The sequence below is a fragment of the Petaurus breviceps genome, unplaced genomic scaffold (genome assembly GCF_028583685.1).
Source record: "Petaurus breviceps papuanus isolate PSGF00001 unplaced genomic scaffold, PetGlider_PUasm1.0 174, whole genome shotgun sequence".
In the NCBI taxonomy this organism is placed as follows: domain Eukaryota; kingdom Metazoa; phylum Chordata; class Mammalia; order Diprotodontia; family Petauridae; genus Petaurus; species Petaurus breviceps.
This window is the reverse complement of record NW_027185761.1, coordinates 25133615-25143576: the sequence shown is the minus strand read 5'-3', so window position 1 is coordinate 25143576 and position 9962 is coordinate 25133615. Positions and strand designations below refer to the sequence as shown.

The 9962-nt window shown below is 43.8% G+C and overlaps 1 protein-coding gene across 1 annotated transcript; it reads right to left on the bottom strand.

Annotated features, from left to right (window-relative positions):
- Nucleotides 1-408: 408 nt before the first annotated feature.
- GHRL (ghrelin and obestatin prepropeptide) lies at nucleotides 409-7727 on the bottom strand. The gene is made up of 4 exons (XM_069084503.1): nucleotides 6977-7727; nucleotides 6663-6761; nucleotides 1986-2094; nucleotides 409-431 (listed from the first exon to the last, which is right to left on the bottom strand). Exons 1-4 carry the CDS (start codon nucleotides 7082-7084, stop codon nucleotides 409-411), a joined length of 339 nt encoding a protein of 112 aa, XP_068940604.1. The 5' UTR covers nucleotides 7085-7727.
- Nucleotides 7728-9962: the final 2235 nt, after the last annotated feature.

Here is a 9962-nt window from a genome sequence, read left to right as displayed (position 1 = left end):
CAACTTTGAGTTGTCCAAACGACTCTGGATTATCATAGCTTTATAAATGCTAACTTATGTTAGTGTTAATATAAATAAATTTAAGCTATTTTTAGAGTAAGAACTGGACATGCCATTTTATTGGCAAAGGAACTCCAAAATAGGGAAACTTTCTTACGCAATCACCTCTATAATTTGTAGTCAGAAAGCTGCCTGGAGCCTAGGAGGTTAAGTCTCCTGTTTTTAGACTGCCAGTATGTATGAGAGTTGTGACATGCACCCTGAGGCTCTCTGTCTACTCTTATACCCTACCTCTCCAGCAGCTAGTCTCATCAACTCTTATTATCATTATTAAATCCCCTAGAAATGGACTCAATCTGACTTACGGTTAAGTTGGAGTCTTTAGTAGCAATAACTGAGATGTTAGACTTAAATTGTCTCAGCTTCTTCATCTGCAAAAGGGGAATAACAATCACATGCTCTCCTTTCCCATCTCCCTGGGCTGTTGTGAGAATGAAGTGATACAATGGAAAACAGAGTATAAAGACATATCAGACATTGTTACTGATACAGTTGGGTTGGGGATGAAGTTGGAATGAGACTACTACTGGGAGGAAGTGCCCTCTGCTGGCAGTGGGGAGAGTCTCATCCCATCCTTTTCTCCTCTATTCTCAGCTCCTCAAACTGGTAGCCTCTAGGAGCTGGGGAAGGTATTTTTATCCCCAGGGGATAACAAGGCAGGGCCTGCCCTGACGAGGAATTTTTCACCACTGTTCTTATATCATATAGACATCTATGGGGGATTTTCTTTAAAAGGGTGGCATAGACACCCTTACTGGTAAGAAGCTTGAGGTGGTTCAGACCAGACCTGACCGAGGTGCTGAAATGATGAGGCCAGAGGAATTGGCAATGGGGAGATGTGGACCTCTGAAGAATAGGAGTTGTCTACTTCACAGTGAGGGCTACAACTGGTCCAAACTGTTCTTAAAATGAGAAACCCATAGAGGAAGCTTAATTTAGGTAATTGTATGGTATTTAAAGATTTGCAAAAAGTGTTTCACACATGTCATCTCATTTGATCCTTAAGGTAGGCTTGACTACCTTGAATGGTAGTCTTCTCTACAAGACCCTTGTCTTGGTGGACAATGGGAAATACAGGCACAAAGTCAGATTCCTGTCTGGCACTTGAGCACATGCACAGACTTGTAGAGCCCTTTTTGCCCTGACTGATACTTTCTTCCTTGCTTTCTACTCTAGCTACACTAAACTACTTATTCTGTACCCCAACACACCTTGGGCATCCTCATATTCCCCTGTTGTTTGCTTATGTTGTTCCCTATGTTGAATACCCTCCCAGCCCCAATTTGTCAAAATCCTAGCTCTCCTTTAAAGCCCAACAAACTTATATGTTATCTCCTTCAGGAAATCTTCTCTGATCAATGATGGCTCCCCCCTGCACATTTTGTATGTCTCTAATGCATTTGTTAGATATTATGTGTGTCGTAGTTTTCTGTGTGGTGGGGATATGACCATTGAAGGCCCAGTTCTCAAAGAATATCTCTGCATGCTCCCAAGTGGAGGGTTGATCCCCTCCATTCCATCATCATGAACTTCCAAAGAGGGCTCCGAATTGGTCAGACCCTTTCTCCCCCCCTTCTCCTTATATGTTTGTCTCATCCCCTCTACTGGCCTATAAGCTTCATGACAGAGAGGGAAAATGTCTTCCCTAAACCTTCTGTCATGCCCTGAAGTTAACACAGTGTTCTGTACTTAGTAGGAACTTAATAAATACATATTTGAATGTTTAAATGAGTGACCAAGGGCTTCAGTTATCTTCCCAGATATACTAACCTGAGGACTTGAATTAGAGAATCTCTAAGATTCTTTACAGCGCTAAATCTTGTGATCAAATGATATCGTATATGTAAGATGTTTTGCAAACCTGGAAGCCTAAATAAATGTCAGTTATTATTATTGTTGTCATTATGCTGTGTTTAAGAAATTACCTTGGTTCTCTTCCAAAAGAATTTCCTGTAGGACTTTTTCTAGGGCACGACCATACTGCTGATACTGAGCCTCTGCCACTTTTATCCCAATGTCAAAGGGAGCGTTGAACTAAAGAAAGGAGGGTAACCCCCCCCCCAAAAAAAAAGTGGGATTAGAGACAAATGGGACTTTCCTTGTTGACTGTTTCCTTTAGGAGGATTTCAGCATAGAAATTCTCTTGATTCTTTCCAAGATCACACTCATTGGAGAAGGGAATATAGATAGCCCAGGGACTCAGGAGCCACTGACATACTGGTAGTTGCTGAAAAGTCTTAGCCTAGTCCTTGGTCAAAATTTTCTTTGGGCTGAAACATCAAACTATTCTCCCTTTCTCTCTTTTGTCCCTAGGAGCCTACCCTAAGACTTATTCCCCGAGCTTGCTTTCAGCATCAAGAAGTTTTAATGATTTAAGTTGTTCATTTCCCCCCTTCTTCAGCCAGCCCCCTACCCCCTACCTGATCAGGGCCATTCTTCAAGACCCAAAGGAATAAATCTCTAATCTAAAATAAATGGGGGAATTTCAGCAATTTTAACTAGAGGTGGAAGATATATTTTTAAGCAGGAAATCCTACTTAATGCTTTTAAAATCTCACTGAGTAGTTCTGTGGCCAGTCTTGGGCTTGTGTTTGTGGTCTTTGGCACCTTTTCTTAACATTTTCTCTCTTCTTCTCTCTGTTTATTTTTTTACTCCTTTCTCCCTTTTTCTCCTTCTCTTTTCTTCTATTCTGACCCAAATTACTTCTGATAGTTAACAGGATTACTTAACCCCTTTGGTATTCCTCAAGGCTAATGAAGATCCTGAAATCCAGAACATTGAATAGGGAATCTAGCTTTATTAGTGATGACATCAGTCAAGTCATTGACTTGGTGACTCAGTTTTTCCATTTCTTCTGTACTCTTGTACCCACCTCAATCTTATCCCAATTCCTTTCCTCTTTTTTCATTGTACCTTCTTCCCCCACACCCAAACCTGAAAAAACTTCCCTTTATCCATGATGTCTCCTTTTCATTTTAAATCTTGCATTCATAGAAACCAGAGGTTCCCTCCTGAAGATCAGTGTGTCCATGGCTACCCCCTACTATCCTGGGTGGTCCTTCTTTCATGTCTCCCAAGGAGGAGTTGAAATACTCTTTACTCCTTCATCACTCCTTCCAGATCCTCAACACTTGTGGACCTCAGATCTTGTTTGCTATTACCTGCTTACATCTAGGGCATTCTAACTCTTCTCAAGGAGTTCAGTATCTGCATCAGTTTTACCTCGACTCCTTCACTTTCACCTCAACCCTTACCTTCTTACTCAAGGACCTCGTGTACATGTTGGAGATGCCTCAAACTCAGACACTGGTCTCTGAGTTAATCCACTTTATCAGTTTCCATGACCTAAAGCTTTATTCTTAGTCAACCACAGGAATGATCAAACCTTAGATCTCGACACCATCCCACCTTGGGCTACCCTCATTTTCAAATTCTGAAGTTTTCTCTTATCATAATCTGAGTCACTTCTGCACTCTCCGCCTCTCTAGTTCATCACCAAGTCCAGCACCTCTGCTCTGGCCCTATTTTCCTCCCAATGTAGTTTTGACTTTGTAGTTAACCAATTATTTTTGCTTTCTTTTCCAACTGCTCTTCTCACCTGATCAATCTTTGATCATCTCAACCACCTGTCTTCTCTGCTCATCCTCCTGAGAGTCTAGAAGCTGGTAGAGTAAAAAGGTGCATCACTGTGCTGACTGGTTGCAAATTTTGTTTCATCCCAATGGGGCACTCATTGATACATGACAAAATGTGAATTCTCCCTTGATTGCTTTTCTATCCCATTCCTCTCTACCCCATGAATTATTCACACCTTCTCTCAAGGCCCTGGTGGCACTCACCACTCTTATTTCCTATTTGAATGAGAAAATCAAGACTAACTAAGCTTCCTCAGCTCTCATACTCCATTCATCAAAACTCCTTTGCATCCATCCTTTCATCCTTTGCTCCTTTTTTTCTGAGGAAGAGTTGATCCTTTTGTTTGCCAAAACCAACCCCTCCACCTATTCTCTCAATCCTATCCCCTCCAGTCTCCTTCAGAGGCTTGCTTCATTCTTTCCACCCTTCTTAAAACTCTACCTGCCCATTGACTCTCTTCCTCCTACCTCCAAACATGTTCCAGTCCATGGCATTCTGAAAAATCTTCACTTGACCCTGCCATCCATCCATATTCTCACGCAATCATCTCATATCTCCTTATTCTTACTCCCAAAACTACTGGAAAGAATTTCTAATGGAGACAAATAGATCACTGGCTAGCTCTGCTTCCTTACCACCCACTAATTTCTCCCTCACAATCTAACTTTCCACCCTGTCGCTCTCCTGAAATTTATCTTCACGATCTATTCACCACAAAAATCTAGCAGCCTGTTTTCAATCCTTCTCCTTCTTGACCTCTCTGTAGCTTTTTATCCCATTGACCATCCATTCCTCCTGGATGCTCCCTCACCTTTTGTACCATTCCTCTCTCTTGCTTTTCCTTCTGCTTGTCTGGCTGTTGCTTCTCAGTTTCCTTTGCTCAGTCATCATGGCAGCCCTTCACATGCTTCTTCAGTCTTCTTTTCTCACTCTACTCTCTCTCCCTTGGTGAGCTCATCTCTCACAACTTTAAGTATCATCTTTATAGAGATGATTTCTAAATCAGTGTGTCTGGTGAGCCCTAATATCTCTCCTATAGAGTTAACTGCTTGCTGGATTCATCTACCTGTATGTCCCCTAGAATCTCAAACTCAGTATATATAAAGTTGAATTTACTATCTTCTCTCTTAAACTTGTCCCTCCTTCCAAACTTCTCTATTTCTATGAAAAGCACTACTATGTGTAGTCCCTCAGGTTTGTAACCTTGGAATTTTAAAAGCGTGTTTTAATTGTTTCTTTGGAGTTGTTCTTTACTCCTCCTTCTCCCTCACTTTCCATAACCTATCAAGGGCCAAGCCTTATATCTCTCCATCTGTTAACGTCTGTAAGGTCTCCACTCACACAGGCACCACCCTCATTGCCTCCTTCCTGGACAATTGTAATAGCCTCATAATTGGCATTCCAGTTTCCACCCTGACTAATCTATTCTTTACACGTTACTGTGAAAAGACTCTTCTTTAGTTAAAGGGTATGGTCATGTCAGTCCCTCCTGAAAAAACTTCAGGGGCTCCTCATTGTCTTCAGGATAAAATACCAGCTCCTAAGCTTGGCATTTATAATACTGTCCTTCACATACTAGTTTCCATCTGCTTTGCCAGACTCATTTCAGACTGCTTTTCTTTTCAAATTCTATGTTCTAGCCAACTGGACAGCTGTTTCTTGAACCCCTGCCCATATATGAATCTCTTGAACATGGACTACGCCCCCTCTTCCTTTCTATCTCTTTGACACTTTGCTTTCTTAATGCCTGAGTTCAGATACCACCTCCTCCTTGGAGCCTTCCCCGATCTCTCCAGTTGTTAATTTTCTGTCTCCCCAGTTTCCTTATATGTGATTGATGTCCCACCTCTAAAACCTGTCCTCCAGCAGCATGTAAGATTTTTGAAGGCAGGAGCTAATTCCTTTTTTTTTTTGGGGGGGGGTCTTTGTATTATTAGTGAATAACATGGTAGTGCCTTGCACATAACAGGCATTTAGTCAATATTTCATGACTTGAACTAGACTTTTTGGAGCTAGCTGGAAGGGGCCTTGAGAGATCCTCTAACCCAGCCACTCACCTTCAGGCAACAGAAAAAGTGAAGTGACATGCTCAAGGTTGAATACAGGTTTGAATTGTGATGGACTGCTTTCTGTCCTTGGGTAGGAGTAAAGAATTGGACAAGGTCCTGATGTCCCTTCTAGACCTCTTATTATTCAGGTCAAGTAATTTCATTTGTCCTACCTCTAGTTGCTTTGCAAAGCAAACATATTGAGGAGATTGGAATTCTAGTCTCACTCTGTCACTGACTCTGGACATGCCACTTCCTATCTTGGGGAGCAATTTATGAATTAGATGACCTTTGAGGCCTTCTGACTCTGCCATCTTGTGTTTATAGTCTGTTTCCACACAGTGGTTAATGGATGATGAATAGATCATCTTCGAATGGAAAGAAAAATGCAAGGGCCTCTATCTGGCCAATGACTCGGTATTTAGCTGGGTTCTAGGCCTGGTTCTTCTGCCAAATCAAGGAATGACTGACTATAGCTTGTAGTCTGGTGATAACTGAAAAAAATAACTGTACTAGAAATCTGACTGCTGGTGCCGTCTATAAATAACCCTCTTTTTTACCTTGTGTGTTGCACGTGTTTGTGCATGTGGATTAAGATTCATTTTAAAATGTCAGGAGCTGGAAGGGACCTTTGAGATCAATCCATTTTAAATGTAGGGAAGAGCCAGGACTGGAAAGAAGGTCTCTTGATTCACAATCTGACTGCACGATGCTATCCCTTGAACCTAGTCCCATCCCATGCCTGTGTCCCCTAAGGAAACTGGCAGGTTTTGGAGAGCAGAGATTGGGTCATGTGATTCTGCACATCCCTTACAGTGCCTGGTTATTGAATGATGGATGAGATGCCTTTCTTCCTGACCAGTGTCTGCCTTCCCCTGTGCCCTCTTACCCCAGTCAAACACTGTGGAAGCACCCACCTGGATTTCCAAACCCTTCTCCACTCCTTCTGGCTGGCTGAAAGCGTCTTCCACATCACGGGGTGGAAGTCTGGCAGGTGGCTTTTTGGATTCCTTCCGCTGTTGGGGAGATACAGAATGTTTCCTTCAGGGAATGAGCCCCTCTAAATTCTCTCTTTGTGGGTGGAGCAGGGCCAGGCTTTGGGAGAAATTTGAGTAGAAAGGGCCCAGAGAGGTTACATGCACAGTCACATAGTTACAATAGGGCTGAGACTAGAATCTAGAACCACGACAACAGCCCTTTGTGGATGAATGGAAGAAGACAGATAACTGACCTGGGTCTTTGGGTGTTCAGGGCTTAGGAAGCTGGAGCCTGCCAAGGCCACATCAATCCAGAGCACACTGAGGAGGAGGAGGCTGCAGATGGCCACCTTGGGAAGCATCTTCTTTGATGGGACAGGAAACAGCCAGGGCCTGAATGGAGAAAGACAGGGAGACAACACCTCCTTCCTGCCCTGGCTGAGACTAGCTCCGTTCTCCTAGATGGCTGCTCTGTGGGCAGTGGGCCTGGCCCCTGGGACTCTCAGCCCCTCTCGTCTCCTCCTTCCCCCCTCTATCCGATTTCTTTTAGCTCTACTGTATAACCTATCTCCCTAGAGAGATTTTTAATGGATACTAGGAGGGACGACCAAGGTGATCAAGTCTGGTGTTTCTCCCCTTACCGTTCCCGATGCCCAGGAAAGTTAAGTGAATTGTCTAAATCAATCGACCAAAGTATCCCTAGCAAGACTGTTAACGTCAGAGGTGGAATTTGAATCCAGGTCTCCTCAGGCCAGAGCCAGTGCTTCTTCTGCTGGGCCTTGATATGACTGATCGTGAAGCTAGAGGAGAAATTTATTCATTTTCCCTGTCTTACATGGTAATTTCTCAGTCTTATGATTTCATCTTCCAATCTTTAATAAATAGCAACAAAAATTATAGCTAACATTTACATTCCTTCTATATGCCAGGTATTGCGCTAAATGCTTTACAATTATCCCATCTGATCCTCACAACAAACCTGGGCGGTAGGTACTATTATTATCCCCATGTTACAGATGAGAAAATGGAGGCAAACAGGGTTAAGTGACTTGCCCAGGGTCACACAGCTAGTAAGTGTCTGAAGTCAGATTTGAACTCAGGTCTTCCTGATTCCAGACCCGGCTCCCTGTGCACTATGGGGCCCCTAGCTGCCTCTTTTTACTCAGTGTGTGTTGTGAGCCTTCTAGGTCCCCAGATTCCTACTGGGGAGTATTAGGATATTGTTATTGGTAGACTAAATATACTAATAATATTATTTTTATTTCTAGAGCACTTTGAAGTTTACAAAGCACTTTGCATGTGTAAGCTAATTGGAAATAGGAATGGTTTTGTTTTTTGGACTTGTGTCTTAAGCATCTGGATCATATTAAATGCTTGTTGGTTAATTTAAAGAAAGAGATGTGGGGCCATTCAGAGAGCTTATGGCCCACTTGAGGAGACAAGATTGACCTCCATGAGATGATCAGTATTGATGTGAATGGCCTCATATTCAGAGAAAGATCTTTTGAGCTGGAAAGGATTCAGAGATTTATAGAATGTCAGAGGAAGAGTGATCAGAGTGATCACCCCAAGTCAGAGCCTGTTTTAACTAAAGCAGGGCAGCCCCTATGCCAAATCCCTCCCTTCCTGTCAGTCTTCTGACTAGGGGGTAGGCCAGGGAAGAGAATGAGATTCTGGGAATCTCGTGGCCCAGAACAAGAAGAAGGAGGGTGTTGGGGGTGGGAGGCTGCTGAAGGGATATTGCTCTGCCCTGCCAAATATAACCTTGGGCAGAGAGGGGCAGTGCAATTCCTGGGTGGCCGAGCACTGAGTGGCAGGTGGATCTGGGGTACCCTGGACCACTTTCCAACTAGGTAGAAGGGTCACTTGGCATATTCTTCCCAGAGAAAGGGGTTGCTCTGGGACCTCTAGGCACAGAGATTGGGCTGGTCTAGGGAAGGGCATGGGGTAACAGTTACATGGCTTAGAAGTTCCCTCTGATATAATAATCTATATCCCTCTCCTCCAACCAAAAAACCACCAGGATTTGCCCTAGGTGCCAGGATTCCTAGTGATGCCTTTGCATCTTGTCCACCCACCAACCTCTATTTTATAGATCAGCAAAGTTCCAGGGCAGGGAAGCAGCTTGCCTAAGGTCCATGCAGTGAATTAAACCTGCAAAGAAATAAGCACATAGGTATTCTTACCTGCAGGGTCTCACAGAGGACTTGACCACCTTCTATTCTGGGCTCTTATATAGCAAGTAGAGTTTGTTCTAAGCCAAAACCCCACCTCACCCCCGCCCCCCCCCCCCCCCCCCCCAAACAGGCTAGTTTACACAGAGATGTTTCACATACCCTGGAAACTTAACATGCTCACATCACCTTGATGGAAATCAAAACAAGGGAGGTCAGAAGGTTTGGAGGAATTACAGGGTTGGTTTGGGGTGGGAAGCCTGTTCCAGCTGTCACCAGAAAGCAGGAGTGGGAAAGACATACCATCCACCCCTGGGAACCAGGACATCTGGGCCTGCTCTGAGCTGGACCCCTAACTTGTATGTAGACTTTAGGTCAGTCCCTATGCTTCTCTGGGTCTGAGTTTCCCCATCCATTGATCAAGCAATTGATCAAAGCATTTATTATGCTTTGATTATAAAGTGCCTACTATGTACCAGGTACAGTGCTAAGAAAGTAAAAAACATAGTCTACTCTCAAGGAACTCACATTCAGCAGGAGACAATGTGTAAGTGTACAGACAAAATATAGATAGGGTAAGTGGAAAGAAATCTCAAAGGGTAGGCAAAACCCAGGAAGGGTCTTTTGCAGAAGGGGGAATATGAGCTGGCTTGAGAGAAGCTGAGGGAAGTGAAGAAGCAGAGGTAAGGAGAAAAAGCATTCCAAGCATGGAGGACAAGCCAGGGAAAAGACGAAGAAGTGGTGTCAGGAAATGGAGATGGTATGAGAAGCAAGGAGGCCAGTGGGGCTGCATGGACACTGTCAGAAGAGTCTTGGGGGCTAGGGGCAGGACGAGTGGAGGACACTAAAGTGTGAGAAGATTGGGAAGGCAGGAAGAGGCCAGGTTGGCAGTGCTCTAAAGGCCAAAAAGAGGCTTTTATATTTGATCCTGGAGGCAATAGGGAGGGAGTCACTGGAATTTATGAGTAGGAGGTGACAATCAGGCACACATATCAGAAGTATCGCTTTGGCAGCTGAGTGGAGGGGGGAAGGAGAGGGGAGAGATCAACCATCAGGCTAGCCCGTG

Bases quoted from the DNA above. Each gene is read 5' to 3' on its own strand.
- GHRL (XM_069084503.1), bottom strand. From the start codon at position 7,084: ATGCTTCCCAAGGTGGCCATCTGCAGCCTCCTCCTCCTCAGTGTGCTC. The intron at 6,762-6,976 runs GTCAGTTATCTG...TCTCCCCAACAG, and splicing joins CTGAACACCCAAAGACCCAG to CGGAAGGAATCCAAAAAGCC. The intron at 2,095-6,662 runs GTGGGTGCTTCC...TCCTTTCTTTAG, and splicing joins AGAAGGGTTTGGAAATCCAG to TTCAACGCTCCCTTTGACAT.